The sequence below is a fragment of the Jaculus jaculus genome, chromosome 1, assembly GCF_020740685.1.
Source record: "Jaculus jaculus isolate mJacJac1 chromosome 1, mJacJac1.mat.Y.cur, whole genome shotgun sequence".
Taxonomy (NCBI): domain Eukaryota; kingdom Metazoa; phylum Chordata; class Mammalia; order Rodentia; family Dipodidae; genus Jaculus; species Jaculus jaculus.
Genome location: NC_059102.1, coordinates 222,881,652 through 222,903,128, shown reverse-complemented (window position 1 = coordinate 222,903,128; position 21,477 = coordinate 222,881,652). Strand labels below are relative to the sequence as shown.

Below are 21,477 nucleotides of genomic sequence, written 5' to 3'. Positions count from 1 at the left end.
GGCCGGCCACCACCTCGTCCCGCCCCTAACCGCTGACCCGCCCCATTTGTAGGCCCCCATCCCCCAATTCTGCTGCTTAGTTTCTCCTTCTGTTTAAAGCTAGAACCCAAGCCCGGAGCGGCAGCGCACGCCTTTGGTCCCAACCTCAGCACTCAGGAGGAAGGAGAATCCCTGTGAGTTCAAGGCCACCCTGAGGCTACATATTGAATTCCAGGTCAGCAAAACCCTACCTCAAAATAAAAACCAAAACCACATTATATATATATGCGGGGGTGGAGGCAGGGCGTGGTGGCGCACGCCTTAAATCCCAGCACTTGGACTTGGGAGGCAGAGGTAGGAGGATCTCTGAGTTTGAGACCACCCTGAGGCTACATAGTGAATTCCAGGTCAGCCTGGACTAGTGTGAAACCCTACCTTAATCACAAAACAAAAAAAGTGTGTGTGTGTATATATTCTAGATGGAATTTTGAGGAACTTCTGCTCTGATCCCAGGGCTCCATCCTGTGGGCTCTAGGCTGACAAATTAGCAGAATTTGTTCCCTGGGCATCTCTGCACTTTTTTCCTCTTTGCTATTTCCCCAGGCCTTGCAAGGTCTTGTCTTTTTTTCTTTTTAAATTAGCATACAGGACTGGAGAGATACTTTAGCGGTTAAGGAGTTTGCCTCCGAAGCTTAATGACCCAGGTTTGATTCCCCAGTACCCATGTAAGCCAGATGCACAAGGTGGTGCATGCATCTGCAGTTTGATTACAGTAGTTAGAGGCCCTGCACACCTATTCTCTAGCTCTCTCTGAAATAAACAAGTGAATAAAATAGTTTTAAAAATTAGCATATAAAGTATTTCCATTATGGTATCTTTTAAACTTATGTTTTCTTTCCCCATTCTCCCCTAGTTTGCTTTCCTTCCTCCACCTCTTTTGGACTTTTTTGTAATTTTTTTCATGAGAGAACGAGAGGGAGAGGGCGAAAATACGTGTGCTAGAGCCTCCAGCCACTGTAATCAAACTCCAGATACTTGTGCCACCCTGTGCGCATGTGCGACCTTGTGCATCTGGCTTATGTGGGACCTGGAGTCAAACCTGGGTCCTTGGACTTCACAGGCAAGCACCTTAACTGTTAAGCCATCTCTCCAGCCCTCTTAGACTTTTTTTTTTAAAGTATTTTATTTATTTGCTTATTTTCAGAGGGAAGAGAGAGGGAGGGAGAGAATGGGTGCTCAAGTGCCTGTAGCTACTGCAAATGAACTCCAGCTGCATGTGCCACCTTGTGCGTCTGGCTTACCTGGGTACTAGGGAATCAAACCTAGGTCCTTAGGCTTCTCAGGCAAGCACCTTAACGGCTAAGCCATCGCTCCAAATGCATGCACCACTTTGTGAATATGGTTTTGTGTGGGTACTGGGGAATCAAACTAGGGTTGTTAGGCTTTGCAGGAAAGTGCCTTAATCACTGAGACATCTCTCCAGACCAAGGATTTATTTATTTATTTGAGGCAGGGTCTCATTCTAGTCCCGGCTGATCTGAAGCTTTCTGTAAGGCTGGCCTCAGACTTCTAGCAATCCTCCTACCTCGGCCTACTCTTGGATTTTTGAGACAGGATATTCCAGAGTAGTCTGGAGCTCACCATCCTCTTCCTGTAACCTCCTTATTGCTGGGATGATAAGACATGAGGCACCCTGACTTTTCTCTTTTTCTCTCTGAGGCTCAGTCTCACTCTAGCCTAGGCTGACCTGGAATTCACTCGGTCCCAACTTTACTGCGGAGAGGCCCCTCTTTAACCCCTCACATTTCCACATCACTGTCATCCCTTCAGGATGGAGACCACACTGCAGGTGTGCACTTATGAGTAACCATGTCCACTTGGGGGCAAAATGAGCCTCATTGCACTTGGATTTGAATTATCTCAAGGTGACCACATCAAGTGTACAAGTGTGAAGTTCAGAGGGGGGACTAACTCCATAAAGGCCTTGGGTAGGGGAAGGCAAGCTGGATGTAGCTGTCTGGGAGTCCCCTGGCAATCACAGGCTCAAGAATGGAGCTGGGCAGTGGGCTGGGTGTGGTGGGAAGGGAGGCGGACTGGAGGGTTGGCTCTGAGACTTCTGTAAGTGGTATGGGGTTCTGAACAGCTGGAGGCGCCTAGGCAGGGTGCAGGAGCAGCTGGAATAGGCTGGGCACTGTACTGTCTGCCACTGGAAAGCACTTGTTTGTCAGCATATTCAACCAGCCCCTTGCTCTTGCACACATGGAGGACTTGTGCTGCTGTAAACAGCAAAGTGAGTGGTGCCACCTACCCTCAGGTTGGCCTCCTGTCAGAAATGGCCCTTCCCCCACATTCTTGCAGCAGGTTGGCCCCTAGGGCCCTCCTGCCACAGTGTATGCATGCAGCATTTGGAGCCCTGCCTCCTTTCCCTGTGGGGATGGGAGTTGGGGAAACTCACCTTAGTTGGCCTCCAGGTTATAGAGAACTCAATGGAAAGGTGACTTGGGCCAGTTGATAACAGGGCACCTGGGAATCTCCATGTAGACACCTATGCTAAACCTTGCTCATCTCTTGCCATGCCACAGTCCTGATAGCCACAGAGGGAGATGGAAGGGCATGCACCCCAGCTTCCACTCTGCTGTTGACTGTGACCTTCCTGGTCACTGGGTCCCTCGAAACACATTCCCTAGTATTCACCATGGCCCAGCCTCCTGGTAGCTTTTGTAGCTGCTCAGTCAGCAGCCACTGCAGAGAATGACCAGCCTTTGCCCTTGTCTTCAACAGACTGGCTGCTTGGGGGCAGATCTCATTCATTTGGTTCACAACTAGCTCAAATATTTGCTGAATGACTGTGTGATTGCAGGCTGGCTCAGGAGCCCCAACTCCCCAGGGTACCACAGTAGCAGTGGGTGGGACCCTTGGTCTCTCATCCTCTTCCAGTAGAGATAGAGCAGAAAGGTGGGCATTCAGATTCTTGAGTAGCTGATAACATCAAGGTCATGTTGGGGGTGATCCAGGCAAAGAAAGACGTGAGCTCTAGGGAACAGTAGGGAAGTGGCATCCACCTTGGCTTGTTCCACCCTTCTTTCTACTACAAATAGTCCCCACTAACACCAACACCCACCCCCCCACACAAAGGCTGTGCCCAACATATTGGCACGAAGCCCTTGTCCTCACAGCTGTTTCCAAGAGCATGACTTCCAGGGACTGACAGCCTTGGAACCTGACCTGTAGCCAGTGGTCGCTTGTGTGCTAGGCCCTGGGCCCTTACACCACCACCTGTCAGGGAGCAAGAGGGCTGCAGTGTGCCCTTGGGTATGAGAGAAGCTGGGTCCTATCTGGTCCCCACCTCAACCTCCTGCAACACAGCTTGAAGCCAGAGGTCCTGACACACCTATGCCCAGGTGTGCCCACTGTGACAGCAACTGTGCCTGTCTGCCCTCCAAAACCTCCCTCACAACCACAGCCAGCCATAGCTGGATCCAAAGGACAAGAACAAGGTGGAGTTCCAGAAATTCTCAGACATCAAAGAGCCTTCCACCAGCTTCTGCCCATCACACTGCTGAGGCTGGGAGGTTTCTCACCACGGCAGGGAGCAGGCTGCTGGGTGGGTGAGTACTGGGACTTTAATATACTGCAAGACACTTGTGACAACAGGACAAGCAGAGATGCAGGCCAGAACATTCCACAGTCCAGGGATGACTGTTCCTGAAGTAGGCTTGTGTGTTTCCAGAATATTCAGTAGTAAGGCCGTCTGGGATTGTTCTGTGGGTAACCAAAAAGATCAGAAGGACGACAGCTTTAGTTGGAAACTGCAGGTCCTCCCTCTACAACTTCCCGGATAGCAGCTCATCATTCTGGAGCCAGAAGGGACCCTGTACAACTCCACAACCCCGCAGTGGACTATGAATGGGCAAAGGCAGAAGTGCAAGGAGCACACGCACCAAGGGGTTGGGCCGGAAGCGGTAGGCCAGCATCATCCTCTTGCGGAAGGCCTCATACTCATCATCCTCCTTGGAAAGCTCTGCTGGCCGATCAATGCCAAAGCCAGCACCATCCACTGTGGTGGCACCCCTGTGAGACACCAGCAAACATGAGCAGGGCCCAGGCTAGGGAACGGAGAAAGGAAATGCCCACTAGACCCTGTGACTTCTGTGACTAGTTCAGTAGCTGTTCCCCCTGAGCTACAAGTGAGAGGCAAAGCCACTCAGAAAGTGTATCCAAGGCTTGCCACCCAGTGGTGCAGCTGAGTGTGTGTGGGAGAGGGCACTCAGAGGCAGGGTGAATGCCTAGGACAGTTCTCAGTAGTTTCCGGAACCTTCTGGCTACATCATAAGGCAGGAAGCCCAGGGGAATTGGCTCCCCTGCATTTGATAGGGGAGTGAGGGTGGGCCAGGCAGTCACTAGGTGGTCATCAGCACTCACTTGTTCACTGGGTTCTTGATGCCCTGGCCCTCAGTGCCCAGCCCCTCGCCCTCCTTCCAGCCCATCTTCATGAGCATCTGGTAGCCGATATTCTCAATTGTCAGCTTGAATTCCTTGTACTCCGAGTAGTCTGGCTCACGGCCCTCCTGCAGTAGGTGTGAAAGGGCAATCAGCCACCCATGGTCCTTAGCTCAGGCTCCCAAACCTTCCCATACCCTGCCTCTAGCCTCAGTCCAGTTGGAAACACCTGCCTATGTGCCCTGCCCCCACTAGCTTAGACTCCATAAGGACAGATCAAGCTCTTCACCTTCTCTGGGTCCCCAAGGGACTAAGCCAAGTCAAAAAGGGCATGGAGGCAAGCTACACAGGCCTTGTCTATGAGAAAGATTTAATACTTTATCAGCAAAGAATAGCTCATGTTTTAAAACGTGTGTGTGTGTGTGTGTATTTCTGAAGTGTAGTTGGCCCAAGCTGGTTTCAAATCTTAGATTCAAGAATTCCTCCTGCCTCAGCTTTTGTGGCTGCTGGGACTATAAGCATGATGTCCAACTCAGGAACAGTTTGTTATACAAAATGCTAAGAAGATGTAGTTGATGATACAATGAAATAAAGAGGTGGTTCCTGCCACATCAGCCCACTGACTCTTCTCAGGTGTTCACTGTGGCAGGGCCAGCATCCTGAACTGTGCTCAGGGCAACAGTGGTGACTCCCAGCACTTGGTAGGAGGACAGCTTAGGTTACAAGCTGGCTTAGTCTACATCATGAGTTTCAGATGACCTAGGGCATATAGCAACACCCTGTCTCAAAAACCCTGTTTTAAATATTTTATCTATTTATTTATTTGAGGGAGAGAGAGTCAGACAGACAGAGAATGGGTGATTCAGGGCTTCCAGCCACTGCAAACAAACTTCAGATACATATGCCACCTTGTGCATCTGGCTTACATGGGTCCTGGAGAATCGAACCTAAGTCTTTTGGCTTTGCAGGCAAGTGCCTTAACCACTAAGCCATACCCCCAGTCCCAAAAACCCTGTTTTAGAAGCCAGCCTGCAGGTTTCTAGAAGACTAGCTTTGCCTGTCAGGCACATAACTGGCTTCATTACAGGCACTGTTTCCATAGCTAGAAATGTTTCTGGAGCAGCAGCTGAGCTGCAGTTTGTTAATTTCCTACCCGGGGCACTTGCCACAGACAGTTTGCAAGAAGGTGGGCCACTTGGGAGTGCAGGCTAGGAGTGCACTCTGGGCTCACCTTCAAAGCCTTGAAGGTCTCCATGAATTTCTCCAGCTCGTCAGGAGGCAGGAAGTCCCCAATGAAGTGCTTTCCTCGACCCATCTTAGTCAGCTGCTCGGCCCACTCTGCACAGGGAGGTGGGGAGGTGAGTGGCAAGAGAAGGTGGGGGGTGGAAGAGAAATGGATGGCTCCCCTTCCTAGTTGGCTCAGGAACCAAAGTGTTCCAGCCAAGCACCAACAGCATTGATGTGGCTCACATGATCCCCGCCCCCCCCAGCAGCAAGGACCAAGGCAGAGGGGTTGAGCATCTGGCCCCAGCACCAGTGTGGCCTGGTGGAGAAGTGGGTACTGGGCAGGTGCAGTGCCTGAGGGAAGTCCCCCAACCCCTTCCACCTTACACACCCCGAGTTTTGTCCATCTCCATGCGCCGCAGCTGGTGCTCCCAGGTGCCCAGCTCACTGTCCACCTCCTCATCACTGTCGTAGCCATGCTGGTGCTGCTGCAGAGCCTTCTCCCACAGCAGCTGCATGTCCTGCATGGCACGCTTGTGCTGCATGATCATATCATACATCTGCTGCATCTGTGGCCATGAGTAAGGGCAATGAAAACAGATGTGGCCATGCTCGTCACCAGAATCCTCAGTCCTAGCATTGCATGGAGCTCTGGGACCACTCAGCACTGAATGAGGACAGACAAGCCCCTCAGGGGGCTACCACTGGGTTGCAGTCCAGGTCAACGGTCCCAGAGACAGGGGCTCAGTTGAGCCCCAGGGAATGCTGTGCTCAGGGGCCCTTGGATCACTCAAGGTCTGTAGTCACAGATCTCTCCTGTACTTAACACAAGAGGAAGCTAGGGAAGGACATGGAAATGGGAGACCATTAGGAGGAAGCTCAGCCCTCAGGTTGGCATCTCCTGCGCAGCAAGAGGACTCTGGGTGGGTACATGCCAATGGCTAAGGAACCCACCTATCCCAACTCCTTCTCTAAGAGGCTTGCATACATGGACACATCGAGTGACCCAGCCAATTGTTTCCCAGGCCCGGTGGCCTTACCTCCTGTTGCTCCTTCAGCTGCTTCTTCTGTGCATCAGACAGCTCAGTGACACCCACCAGCCCCACGGGCTTCCCCTTCTCATAGCCGAGCCCCTTGAGATCCTGAACTGGAGACCAAAGATATATGACAGAAAATTAGTATCAAAGCCACCCAGGACAGGGTACTCCAATCCTGTTTTGTCAGCCTCACTACTCTGTAAGGACCTTCAGGGGCCTTTACTGACACTGGGGACTGATGGATACTGATGACCTATCTTCTTCAGGAAGGCTTGACTCCCCAGACATAGATGTGGACACCAGGCACCAGAGAGGGTGGGTTCTCATTCAGTATCACACAGCTAATGAACAAAGCCAAAGAGAGCAACTGATAGGTGTATGTGTCCATGCCTGTGCTTCCCAGAAGGCAGCCCAACAGCTAACAAGGATCTGGCACAGATATAATAGGTTTGGGTCTAGTGTAAGACTGCTGTGTAGAGACTCTTCTAGGTGGCCCCTCAGTACTTCAGGCAGGCAGCCAACAATTCTCAAAGCTCCTGACATTTAATTTGGCATCAGTTCTGGAACTCGGCTGGAGCCAGCCAGGCTGATCCTCAGAAAGACATTGTGTTGCCCCATCTAGGTGGCAGAAACCATCACCCTGGGGAAGGAAGCCATGTGGTGGTACCTACAGAGCTCTCAGGGAGGGTGGAAAGAGTTAAATCATGAAGATAAAGTTTGCCCTTCAGAGCTGTCCATCCGGGCTGGGGTGAAGCTCAGATGGAACATCTGCCCACTTGGCATGAGACCCTGGTTTCTACCCCCAGTACACACACTTGTCATGGGTGTTTCTAGGCCCCTAATCTCTGCTTGGGAGCTTGGAGGATATCTACTGGTAAGGGGAACATTGAGAGAGTGCACACAAGGAGGTCTTGAGTGGTCCCTCTTCTTCTTAGGTCATTCTATCACTGAGCACTTATGGGGGTGCAGATAGGTCCCTCAGAGCAGGGGTACCCACACTGGAGCAAAGTTCCAGGCTGAGCACCCTCTATAGCTGACAGAAGGGCTCAACCTTGAGTGACAGGCTGATCCTGAGCCCTCAACCCTGGCTGGAGTTTCTGTCTAGCAAGTACTAGAATATTCATTTAGGAGCTTTTCTCCCTGACCTAGAATCTCTGAAGCCCTTGGAAGCAGAATATTATCAAGTAAGAAAGTGGCCCTCAGGGTAGACAACAAGGGCTAACATGTTACCCAGCCCTGCCTTCCCTCTTCATTGTCCTCTTGCAAATGCAAGTAACAGCAGGACACATGTGATTCCCTTGTGCTCCTCTGTGTCAAGGTGGGGAAGGGAGAGGATGATTCTTCACATGGGATAGGCTGCATGAGAGCCAGCACAACAATCTGAGATGGCCTCTCAGCCACTGCTGCAGAAATGGTAACAGAGAATCCAGGCTGGCTAGAAAATGAGACCAGGCCTCATATTGGTTATCTTCAAACTGCTATGGGGAGGAAAGGTCAAATAAATGCAAAACTAGCAGGCATGGTGTTTCTCATTATGCATTACTGAACTTTCAATGACACAAAAGGAATCTATGTGCTTCAAAGTTTAACAGAGAGCAGAAACTAACTTCAGATCCACTGATACACACAGGTTGACAGAAAGGATGGAAATAGATACTGCATGTAAACAGTAACCAAGAAATCTGGGAGGGCTATATCAGCGTCAGACAAGATTGACTAAGTCAAAAAGTTAATGATGGGCTAGAGATAGCTCAGTGGTGAAGTGCTCTTCCTGCACAAGCATGAGGGCCTGAGGGACCCAAAAACTACCCGAGTTTGATTCTGTGGATCCCACATAAATAGATGGGCATGGGCACATGTACCTTTAACACCAAGTCCCACAAAGGAAAGACCAGGGAATTGCTGACTCATGAAAAAAGCAGCAAGCTCTGGTATCACCAAGAGACTCTGACTCAAAATAAGAGCAAGAGGAAGAATGGAGCAGGATGCCCAACATTCTGTTCCAACCACTACAGACAAGCACCCTCCTCTGTAGGTGAGGATGCCACAAGGGCACATATACATGCTTACACCACACATATACCACATTATAGATACACAAGTAAAAAAAAAGAAAAAAACAGGTTAATAACACCAAAAAGAAAGTCATATGTTGATAAAAGGTTCATACAGAAGGAAGATAGAACAATTATAAACCTACACACACCTAGCAACAGAACCCCCAAGCACTTGAAGCAGAACTTGACAGCAATGAAGGAAGAAATACTCCTGCAATAAGGGATAGACAATTCAACATGCCACTCTAATGTCTATTTTTCTTGTGCAGTGCTGGGAATGGAACCCAGAGGTTGGCTGGTTGGTTGGTTTATTTATTTATTTATTTTGAGGTAGGGTCTCATTCTAGGCCAGGCTGACCTGGATTTCATTGTGTAGTCTCAAGGTGGCCTTGGACTCACAGCAATCCTCCTACTTCTGCCTCTCAAGAGCTGGGATTAAAGGTGTGTGCCACCACATCTGGCCCTTTTTTTTTTTAATATTTATTTTTAATTTTTTTTATTTATTTGAGAGACAGAGAGAAATAGGTAGAGTGAGAGAGAGAGAATGGGCATGCCAGGGCCTTCGGTCATAGCAAAGAACTCCAGATGCATGTGCACCTTGTGCATCTATCTGGTTTATGTAGATCCTGGGAAATGGAACCTGGTGGGTCCTTGGGCTTTGCAGGCAAGCACCTTAACTAAGCCATCTCTTCTGCTCTAATTTTTTTTTTTTTTTGAGGTAGGTCTCATTCTAGCCCAGGCTGATCTGGAACTATATAGTCTTAGGGTGGCCTTGAATGTACAGCAATCCTCCTACCTGTGTCTTCCAAGTGCTGGGATTAAAGGTGTGCACCTGGCATAGACCCAATTTTTATAAAATATTTTATTTATTTATTTGACAGAGAGAAAGAGGGAAGAGAGAGAGAATGGGCATGCTAGGGCCTCCAGCCACTGCAAACAAACTCCAGACACATGCGCCACCTTGTGCATCTGGCTAATGTGGGTCCCAGGGAATTGAACCTGGGTACTTTGGCTTTGCAGGCAAATGCCTTAACCGCTAAGCCATCCCTCCAGCCCTTTTTATGGTTTTTCAAGACAGGGTCTCACTTTAGCCCAGGCTGACCTGGAACTCACTATGTAGACTCAGGGTGGTCTTGAACTCATGGCAATCCTCCTACCTCTGCCTCAGTGCTGGGATTAAAGGCGTGTGCCACCACGCCTGGCAAATGAGTTTTGCAATGAGTGACGGGCAAGTGCTCATCACTGAGTCACACCCAGCCATACATATACCACTTTTTTTTTGGGGGGGAGGGGCTGAGGGGTTTCCAGATAGGGTACCCTGGATGTCACTATGTAGTCTCAGGCTGGCCTTGAACCCTGTTGCTTCCTCTGTGCCACAGAGCAAAAGTCAAGCTCAGAAGCTAGGCGTGATGATGCATGCCTTTAATCCCAGCACTCAGAAGGCAGAAGTAGGAGGATCACCATGAGTTCATGGCCACCCTGAGCTTACCTAGTGAGTTCCAGGTCAGCCTGGGCTAGAGCTAGGCCCTGCCTTGAAATAAAAATTTTTTTTTTGGTTTTTCGAGGTAGGGTCTTTGCTCTAGCCCAGGATGGCCTGGAATTAGTCTCAGGCTATCCTCAAACTCACAGCGATCTTCCTAACTCTGCCTCTCAAGCTGGGATTAAAGGTATGCACCACAACGCCTGGAAAACACAGAGTTTTGCAATGAATGACAGGCAAGTGTTCACACCCAGCCTTATATATATCACTTTTTTTTTTTTTTTTTTTGGTTGGGAGACAGGGGTTTCCAGATAGGGTTTCACTCTAGCCCAGGCCGACCTGGAAGTCACTATGTAGTCTCAGGCTGGTCTTGAACCCACAGTGACCCTCCTACTTTTACCTCCTAAGTGCTAGGATTAAAGATGTGTGCCACAAAGACAAACTGTAGAAATACACACATTAAAATATGCCCAGCTGTCGTCTCAGCCCTCTTGATTGACTTGCCCATGTAACCATAGAGTTCCAATATCTGTAATAAGGGGAGACTTACTATTGGTAGGAAGTGTTCATTGACCCTGGAGGGAAACTGCTTGGGCCTCTTTATGCATAGTAGGTTACAGGGGGCCAGGCTGAAGGAGGCTTTGTTTCCAATTTTAAAGTAGTATAAAAGAGCAGATTATTGGTGAATGGCGAGTTACTGGTTGTTTGGACATCCAGGTGTCTTCCCGCAGTGAGGTTTTTAGATACCTTTCAGTTGGTGGGAAGCAGCGCTTCATGCCTTCATTTGAAAATTAAATACAAATGTTGATTAGGAAACTTCAGGTTTGTTTTCATAGCACAGCTATCAATGTATGGGATTATCCCTACATGTGTACCTTTTCAGAATTCTCTTGTCATGAAGTTGATTCATTTACGGAGACTGTTGATGGTTATGTGTGTTACAATATAACCTGGAGTACCATAAACAAAGAAATTTGCCCTGAAACTAGAACTGTAATAAAAGTTATGAAGGGATTTATTGCAAAAAAAAAAAAAAGTCTACTATATGTAGTTTGGAAGCAGCAGAAAAAAAACCCTAAGGTGCTTTTCAAAAGAATCACAAATTGTTCTGGGTGAAAACAGCAATACTCTCTTCCTATGTAGTTCAATAAGAAGGTAAAACTTTGGTTTCACTCATCAGTTGAGTGAGTTAATGGTGGAAACAAAATGTAAAGTGTTTGAGCCACTGTGGAAAGGTTCTACTCATTACTCAGTGTGCAGAAAATCCTCGCACCTCTATGCAGAAATTGTTAGTCTAACTACCTTTATATGCCGCTGCCGTTCCAGCTCATCCTGCACACTGTGTTGGGAACCATGGGATAAAAATCACCAGAAAAGACTGATGAGCAAAGCGATCTGAGCTGCCGGACTTTTCTGTTCAGTAACAAACGCATTAACTACCGCTCATAGTGGGAAATTATTAAGTACTGGGAGGCCCTCACATACTACATCTGACTGGCTACAGCAATGCAAAATTTTGTGTATCCTCCTCCTATTGGAGGTTCAATTTTTACTAAGCCTGATTTAAGGACTTTATATATCAAATGCTGTTTATTAATGAAAATGGTAGCCTGCTTTTAAAGTAGCATGTGTTTTATGAAGAGAAGTAAATTCTGTGAGGTCTTAAAACTGACTAGCCCTTCTTAGAATGCACAGCATTGGCTCCCCACTCTGTAATGATGCTGGGTCTGGGCTCGAGCCCTCCTACCCACTGCAGCCACATGTCTTCAGTTCACATCTCTGCCCACTGCTGTTACCTTCTCCCTGGCAGTAGTCAGTCCTGTACCTGCTCCATTCAGAGCTTAGGTTACACAGAAGCCGACACTGGTCAGTGATGGACTATATGAAGAAGGAAGCCACTTGTTAATGAGACCCAGTCTTCAAATCCAGGGGCGTTTACATTTCTGAATAAAGTCAGTGTACTGATGGAAAATAAAGGCGTGTTTCAAGTTGCTGAGGTAAATGCTTGTTATTGCAAAGCGAAGAAGGAAAGCGTTGCCTATTGTGTTATCTACATTTTGGTTAGTTTCAAAAAAGTTCACTGTCTATATACAGTAAGATAGTGTACTAAAAACTAGTGGCCAACATGTGCTAAAGTCCAAGAAATAGTACAAATAAATAGTGTATGCATTTGAGAGTAACCTCAAGGCACATGTGAAATAATTTAATATCTAATCATGCTGTTTTGCTCTAATGGAAAAAAAAAAGCTGCTTTTGAATGAAACTTAAACTAGAACAAGACTTTTATCCTTGAAGGAAATAATACTAAATATTGATTTTTTTTCCTTCTAGGAAAAAAAAAAGATGTGTGCCACCACACCTAGCTGCCTCTGACTTTTTACAAGGGTGTCATGACTATGCAATAGGGAAAGAACAGCCCCTTCAAATGTTGCTTGGAAAACTCAATCTCCACAGTAAAAGAATGAAGTTGGACTCCTATGCCACACTGTTTACAAAAATTAACTTAAAATGTACCAGAGACCTAAATTTAACAGGCCAGCCTAGACTACATAGGGAGACCCTGCCTCAAGCAGAAAAAGAAAGAATTCTTACAAACTAAGCAACAAAAACCCCCAAGAGGACTTAGAAACAGGCAAAGGAATAAACAAAATATGTGCAGAAGCTTCACAAATGACCAGGATGGGGAGCACAGTCACACCATTAGTGATTAAGGAGAGGCAGGTCAAAACTACAGTAGGAGCCAGTTGTGGCAATGCATGCCTTTAATCCTAGCTCTCAGGAGGCAAAGAATGTAGGAGGACTGCTCTGAATTTGTGGCTAGCCTGAGACTGCAGAGTGACCTCCAGGTCAGCCTGGGATAGAGTGAGAGACCCAACATGGAAAAAAACAACAAAAAACCTCTGACCCCACACATACATCCCAAAAAACTTTAAGGGGAGATTGCTTCATACGTACCAGCATAAATGTGTATGTACATACAAACACAACTGTTTTTCTGAGTCAGGGTCTTATCCTGTAATCCAGGCTAGCCTGGAACTCATGACCCTCTTGCTTTGAGGATCCTAGGCATGAACCATCATGCATGGCCGACTTATGCCATTGTATGCCAATTATAAAAACAAATTTAAGCCAAGTGGCTCACACCTATAATACCAGCACTCCAATGCTGAGGTATGAAGATTTCCATGAGGTCAAGGCTAGTCTGGGCTACAGAATACAGTAAAACAAAACAAAGCAAAACAAACAAACACATACACAGAGTCACAGTTTAGTGTCCATGGAGACCTTAGATTCAATCCCTAGTGGAAAGTGGGGCCAAGCACACACATACATGTGTACCTGGATTATCCAGCCACAGAGGAAGTGAAGTGATGGCATATACTATGACACAGGTGAGCTTCAAGCATAGGCTTGGGGTCCACCTACCTGACAGAGGTGAGGGGGAGGCATCAACATCCCTCTGAGCCAGCTCAGCGGGTGGCAGCTCCACCTTGTCTTCTTCAGGGCCCCACCGGCTCTTTCGCTTCCTCTTCACAGTGGCTGTGGCGGCAGGCTTTCCGGAGAGGGGGATCACTGGAAGAGGGGCAACTGTGGGTGTTGGGGTTGGCAGAGCAGGGCAGGTGTTGGCAATGGGCAAAATGCCAGAGAGGGCCTCAGGAGCAGACTTGCGCCTCTGGCTGGGGTCAGGGGCTGGGAGAGCACCAGTAGAGCCTGCCTTGGCCTTCCGGAACTCTTCTAGCTTTTGCCGGTAGTACCTGTATGTTTGGCTGTTGGGTTCATACAGAAAACTGCAAAAAAGAACATGAGAGAGCCCCGTCAGCCTGCTGCTTCCTGGGCCATGCAGTCCAAAATCACTATTTGGACAGGTGTCTGTGGCTGCTATTCCTGGGAGCCCAAATGGACATGCTTCTGAGTTAAAAGCTCAGCCGCCTTCAGATAGACAAAGTGACTCCCACCATGAAACTCTGAGTTGTGGAGAGACCTGCAACACCAGATAGGGTGAAGGGTCTTGCCCTAACCTCCACACATCTCTGCTGGGCCCATGGAGACCAACAGTGAGTGGAGCCAGAGCACACTGGACACAGTGGAGCAAAGAGCTGGGTGTCAGCCACACAGGGAAGGAGGCAGTCCAGAAGAAAGCTCTCACTTCTGTAGGAGCTACAGGTCCCTGGGTCCCTAGTGAGCTAGGAACAGAGCAGGTAGCACTGGATTGGCCACGACAACTGCATAACCACCTGCCCTTCCCGCAGACAGCATGTCCACAGCTGGTGCTCACATCTCTGCAATCCTAGACAACAGTAAGGTGCCCAGCCCAGTTTCCTGTGGCAAAATGCTGAGAAAGATTCAAATGTGTGCATAGTCCAGGTGACTTGGTCCTGGACCAGACCTGCACTTATGAGCCTGGCACAACACTGTGCCCAACAGCAAGGCATGGTCACTCAGTATCCCTTGCTCATACCAAAATCTTTGATGTGCAAAATTTATAACATGGTGCAGGATTTGTCTTTTTTTTTCTTTCATTTTTATTTATTTACTTGAGAGAGAGAGAGAGAGAGAGAGAGAGTGTGTGTGTGTGTGAAAGAAGTAGATAGAAAAGAAATGGGTGCTTCAGGGCCTCCAGCTGCTACAAATGAACTCCAGACACATGTGCTACCTTGTGCATCTGGCTTTACGTGGGTGCAAGGGAATCAAACCTGGGTCCTTTGGCTTTTGCAGGCAAGTGCCTTAACCACTAAGCCATCTCTCCAGCCCACAGTGTAGGGTTTGCATGGAATCTTACAAACCATCTATCCAGTGACTTAGAATGAAAAGGGACACATGATGACAAAGTCCATACATATTCAGTACAGACACAATTTTTTTGTTTGCTCTGTTTTGTTTTTTTCTTAAGTTTATTTTTGTTGTTTAGGTCTCAAACTCACAGTGATCCTCCAACCTCTGCCTCCTAAATACTGGAATTAAAGGTGTGTGCCACCACGACCACCAGACATAATTTTTCTAAGAGTATTTTTGCTGCATGGAATTCAAGTCCAAAGGACATGGAAGGCTGATGGGACATGGTAAGGGTTCCTTTTGCATATAGGGAAAGACCACTTAGTGGGTAAAGTACTTGTTGCACAAGCATAAGAAATGGAGCTTGGATCCCAAGCACCCATGTAAAATGCTGGGTGTGGCAGCTACCTGTAATGCCAGCGGCTGTAGGCCCTGGTATGCCCATTCTTTCTGTCAGTCTGTCATCTACTTCTGTTTGCAAATAAATAAAAATACTTTAAAAAGGGCTGAAGCAGAAGCATAAGGGGGTGCACACATCTGGAGTTTGTATGCAGTGGCTGGAGGCCCTGGCACATCCATTCTATCTTTCTCTGTCAAATAAATAAAATATTTAAAATAAAAATAAAACCTCCAGGCGTGGTGGCACACGCCTTTAATCCCAGCACTCGGGAGGCAGAGGTAGGAGGATTGCTGTGTTTGAGGACACCCTGAGACTCCATAGTGAATTCCAGGTCAGCGTGGGCTAGAGTGAGACCCTACCTCAAACAAACCAAAAAAATAAAATAATAAAACCAATATTGTGAAAATGGCAATCTTACCAAAAGCAATCTACACACTTAATGCAATCCCCATCAAAATTCCAATGGCATTCTTCGCACAAATAAAAAAAAAAAAATCCAAAAATTCATTTGGAAGCACGAAAAACCTCAAATATCTAAAACTATTCTGAGCATCAAAAATAAGGCTGGTGGTATCACCACACCTGATTTTAACCTATACTACAGAGCCATAGTAACAAAAGCAACATGGTACTGGCACAAAAGCAGATATGTAGATCAATGGAACAGAATAAAGGACCCAGATGTAAGTCTGGGTAGCTATAGCCACCTGACCTTTGATCTTCAACAAAATTACCAAAAATACTCTTTGGAGAAAAGACAGCCTCTTCAGCAAATGCTGGTAGGAAAACTGGATATGTATCTGTACAAGGATGAAAAGAGATCCTTCTCTCTCTCCATGCACAGGAATTAAGTCTAAATGGATCAAAGACCTTAATATCAGATCTGAAATTCTGAAACTGTTGGAGGAAAAAGTAGGGGAAGCCCTTCAACAAAGTCTTTCTGAATATAACCCCAATTACTCAGGCAATAAAACCACAGATTAACAGCTGGGACCTAATGAAATCACAAAGCTTTTGTATGGCAAAAGACACTGTGAACAGAGCAAAGAGGCAACCTATAGAATGGGAAAAAATCTTTGTCAGCTGTACATCTGATAGAGGATTAATATCTCAAAAAATTAAAAAATAAGAAATCAAGCTGGGCGTGGTGGCGCACGCCTTTAATCCCAGCACTCGGGAGGCAGAGGTAGGAGGATCACCGTGAGTTCAAGGCCACCCTGAGACTACAGAGTTAATCCCAGGTCAGCCTGGACCACAGTGAGACCCTACCTCGAAAAACCAAAAAAAAAAGAAAGAAAGAAATCAAGCAACCCAATTAAAAAATGGGCTATGGAACTAAATAAGAGTTTTCTCAAAAGAAGAAACAAAGATGGCACATAAACATGTAAAACAATGTTCGACATCCCTAGTCATCAGGGAAATGCAGATTAAAACTATGTTGAGATTCCATCTCACTCCTGTCAGATTAGCTACCATCATAAAAACAAATGAATATAACTGCTGGTGATGATGCAGAAAAAGAGGAACTCTTTCTTCTACATTGTTTGTGGGAATGCAATCTGATCCAGCCATTGTGGAAACCAGTGTGGAGGTTCCTGAGATAGCTAAAAATAGATCTACCATATGACGCAGCTATAGCACTCATAGACATATATTGTCTCACTACCATAGAGATACTTGCTCAACCATGTTTACTGACACTGTATTCACAATAGCTAGCAAATGGAATCAGCCTAGATGCCCCTTAACTGATGAGTAGATAATGAAGATGTGGCATATTTACACAATGGAGTTTTACTCAGCGGTAAAGAAAAATGAAGTTATGAAATTTGCAGGAAAATGGATGGATCTGGAAAGGATTATACTTAGTGAGGTAATCCATGCCCAGAAAGCCAAATGCCACATGTTCTCTCTCATATGTGGATCCCCTAGCTACAAATGATTGGATTTTTATATGAGTAGCAATAAAACTAAATAGCAGAGGACAGTAAACAAGAAAGGGGATAGAAAAGGAGGGAGGGGGACTTAATATATTGTATATATGTAAGCAGAAGAATAGATTAATGGGGGTGAAAAGGCCTAAGTGTGGTCAGGGGAAGAGATTGAGTAAAGGAAAGGTAGAGGGAGGGCTAATCAAAATCTAAGAGGATATAAGTAAGTCATATGGAAACCTACTTTTTTTGGACAATGGGACACTCAGAAGCCATAGATTGTTACTAGAAAATTTTCAGTGCCTGGGATGGGCTACCTTCCAGTGAGATGTTGGCCAGGAAGGTCACTAATACCCCCAAAACATTATAGGCCATTGCCAAGCCCCTTGGTTTCCAACCAGGAATAGGATGGTAAGACCCTATTGCTGAAGACTCCACATACTTGGGCTGCAAGGTCACTGAGAAATCCTGCTGGAGCTGAGCTGAAAATCTCCCTGTGGACCAGCTGATAGAAAGCTGGAAAAAGCCACACTGCATGCAGTTCAATGGGAGAGAGATGTCACCAGTCAAGATACTCAACAGTGGACACTGCAAGCCTTAAATCTGGCCAGCCAAGGCCAAATGAGCCAACAGGTGCAATAGTGGCATGTCTATTATGAGGGAAACCTACTGCCCTGTAAATGAACTGGAAGCCTGCTCCATGGGAGGGAATATATCCCTGATACTGAAAACCTACAACAGGAGTAGTCATGAGCCCTAAGGGTGTAACATCTGGTGTGTGGCTAAATGTATATGCTCACCAAACTGCCCAAGAAGCACTTCTCTTAATGTTCACACCCATATATTAATGCTACTCTCACTTTTGGTTAGAGAAGCTTCTCTTTTCAGATGGCAATGACCTTGGGATGACTCAGAAGGCACCATGGTGCGGAGAAGTGACAGAGGAGTACTCAGCACTGAAATGTCTCTATCACATCTTCCAAGGCTCAGGGTCCATCGTGAAAGAGGTGACGGAAATAAAGAGCCAAAGGAAGGGTAGGACTCCTTATATCGTGGTCCTCCAGACACAAAATGGCCTGGATATAAATGACTTCACAGTGCCTGACACTACCTACACAAGACCATCTTAATAGAAGGAAAAGATCATGACATCAAAATAAAACAGAGGCTGAGATGGAGAGGGGACATAATGGGAGAGTGGGATTTAAAAGGGGAAAGTGGGGGAAGGGAGGGAATTACCATGGTTATTGTCGACAATTATGGAAGCTGTCAATAAAAAAAAATAAGTTAAATTAACAAAGAAAAAATTTTTTAAAAAATAAGCTACATACTCAGGAGACTTTAGCTAGAGGAAGCTCAGGTAAGGCTCCATGTATTCTGTGGCTTCTACAAGCTACTGCTTACAGTCCACAGTCTACGGCGAGCTGACTCAGCATGAGGCCTATACCAGATGGGACTCCCCAACTGGGGCAGTCAGAATCATAAGTCAAACAAACCAATTTTGTCAAGAAAATTCCCAGTCTTAGGAACTGACAACACCAGAAAGTGGACTGAGACACTGAATACCAGGGGCATGTCTCCTTGCCAGTTTCCTCCCTGGCAAGAACTTGGTCTGCCAGGGTGCTGCACCAACCATGGTCAGGTCTGTGCAACTCCTGACATGTAGCACACTGGGAAATGCACTTGCAGTTGAGTAGCCACTGAGGTTGGGCATTCAATTTATTAAAGATTTTTTTGTTTGCCTTACTTTACAAGACAAGATCTTGATATATCTATATATCTATATCTGAACTGGCTTTTAATTCCTGGTACTCCTACTGCCTCAGCCTCTTGAGTAACAGGACAGCAGGCATGTGCCACTACACACTACAGCCAGCTTATTACTGAGTTTTTTTGTCTCATCAGATAATGCCACATTTGATGTGATTTCAGGAGACACACCATAGCAGTGAGATGGCCAGTCACAGGATAACATGTCTAGTTTCCAGATAGACAGGCATGGTTGTGACAAACAGTTTCCTAAAATAGGCCAGAGGGTATAAGGAGGTGCTGCCAGCCAAGTGTCCACCTGGCAGACCTGGGCTTGGTGGCCACCTCATGTGATCTTGAGACTACCATGGTCTTATATAAATCTGCATGCCCTGTGGGGCTTCTGTTCCTCCAGTCTGATTCCAGTCTCAGGGTTAAGTGTGGGAATGAGCTTTCATCTCAGATATCCACCTCTGGCCTGGCATCAATGGCAGCTATCCTGAAGCTGATATCTACCTCCAGACCTACAGACAGACATAGGGCCATACAGGAGGCATGAGCCACCTACACCAGAAATACCTCATGGAGAAAGGCTTGTGAAAGAAAGTCCTTGTGACTGACCAGAGCAGCCTGACTGAGAACAAAATCCCACTACTTTCATCATTTGTCCTGAGATAGGTGTCCACAGTAAAGGGGCCGGAAAGACGGCTCAGTGGTTAAAGGTGCCTGCTTGCATAGCCTACAGGCCTGTGTGTGATTCCCCAACAGCCACATAAAGCCAGACGCAAAAAGTAGCATATGCAGCTGGTGTTCATTTGCAGTGGCAAGAGGCCCTGGCACATCCATACTCCTCTCTCTGTAATAAATATAATTAAACTATTGTTATTTATGTATTTGACAGAGAGGGGAGGAGGATGGGCATGCCAGAGCCCCCTGCTACTACAAACAAACTCTATAGACACGTGCACCATTCTGTGCATCTGGCTTTACGTGGGTAGTGGGAAGATGAACCCATGCCATTAGGCTTTGGAAGGAAGTGCCTTTAACCACTGAGCCATCTCTCTGAACCAATTAAAAATATTTTTTGTAAGTCAGCTAGGAGCTAAAGAGATGGCTCAGTGCTTATGGCACTTGCTTGCAATGCCTAACAACCTGGGTTCCATTCCCCAGTATACACATAAAGCCAGATGTACCAAGTGGTGAATGCATCTGAAATTCATTTGCAGTGGCTAGGGGGCCTGGCACACCTATTCTTTTTTTTTTTTTTAAATATAGTTTGTTTATTTATTCATTTATTTATTTGAGAGACAGACACACAGACAAGCAGGCATATAGAGAGAATGGGTGCACCAGGCCTCCAGGCACTACAAATGAACTCCAGATGCATGTGCCACCTTGTGCATCTGGCTTACACAGGTCCTGGGGAATCAAACATGGGTCCTTAGGCTTCATGGGCAAGCGCCTTAACCACTAAGCCATCTCTCCAGCCCACACCAATTCTTATTCTCTCTCTCTTCTTACAAATTAATAAATATAATTTTTTAAATGAGTACACTAGAGCTGGGCGTGGTGGCGCATGGCTTTAATCCCAGCACTCAGGAGGTAGAGGTAGGAGGATCGCTGTGAGTTCAAGGCTACCCTAAAACTACACAGTGAATTCCAGGTCAGCCTGGGCTAGAGCAAGACTCTATCTTGAAAAGCCACAAAAAGAAAGAAAAAGGAAAAAAGAAAGAAGGAAAGAAAGAGATTACTTGTGTGAGGTAGCCCATATTTTGCCATCACAACACTTGGGAAGCTGAGGCCAAAGAACTACTATGCATTTCAGGCCAGCCTGAGATGTACAAACTTTCTGTCTAAAAGCCGGAACAGTAAGCTGTTTAGCAAGGACCCCAGTTCTGGAAGATGCCTTTCACCTAACTTTTCAGGCCTCCATGAGGTACTAGACTCCACTAAGGCTTCTGAGATACTGGACCCTGTCCCTAACTCCAAACTCCGTTCTCTTAAGTCCCAATGGTCACCCCCTTTGACTGGCCTCTTTCTAATGTCTCCGCAGACCCTACAAACACAAGTAGCCCCTCATTCCCGGCTCAACTTTGAAGACCCTCAGTGACACCAAGGTCTAGCTGTAGCTCAGGCTGACCTGGAATTCACTAGGTGGTCTCAGGTTGGCCTCAAACTCACAGAGATCCTCCTACCTCTGCCTCCCAAATTCTGGGATTAAAGGAGTATGTCATCCAGCTGAACTCTAGGTTATAGCCCTTCATCAATCAGTGTCCTCGATGACTGAGCAGGGACTTATCTTACATTTAGTCAAAAGCATCCTCACAGGTGCATCATGTCCCACTGTCCTGACCACAGAGCAGGTGTTCCACTTCCTGACTGCCAATAACCAAATGGCTAAGCATGG

The 21,477-nt window shown here is 46.7% G+C and overlaps 1 protein-coding gene across 1 annotated transcript in view; it reads right to left on the bottom strand.

The window, feature by feature from the left end:
* Positions 1–3,584: 3,584 nt before the first annotated feature.
* Positions 3,585–21,477, bottom strand: part of Sugp1 (SURP and G-patch domain containing 1) — a 32,179-nt gene continuing 14,286 nt past the window's right edge. Inside the window, exons 8-14 of the mRNA XM_004665995.2 lie at positions 13,644–14,005; positions 6,684–6,790; positions 6,035–6,212; positions 5,651–5,757; positions 4,402–4,547; positions 3,921–4,050; positions 3,585–3,741 (exon numbers count right to left, since the gene is read on the bottom strand). Of these exons, the coding sequence (XP_004666052.2) occupies positions 3,715–3,741; positions 3,921–4,050; positions 4,402–4,547; positions 5,651–5,757; positions 6,035–6,212; positions 6,684–6,790; positions 13,644–14,005 (1,057 nt within the window). The 3' untranslated portion in view covers positions 3,585–3,714. The remainder of the gene's footprint in view (positions 3,742–3,920; positions 4,051–4,401; positions 4,548–5,650; positions 5,758–6,034; positions 6,213–6,683; positions 6,791–13,643; positions 14,006–21,477) is intronic.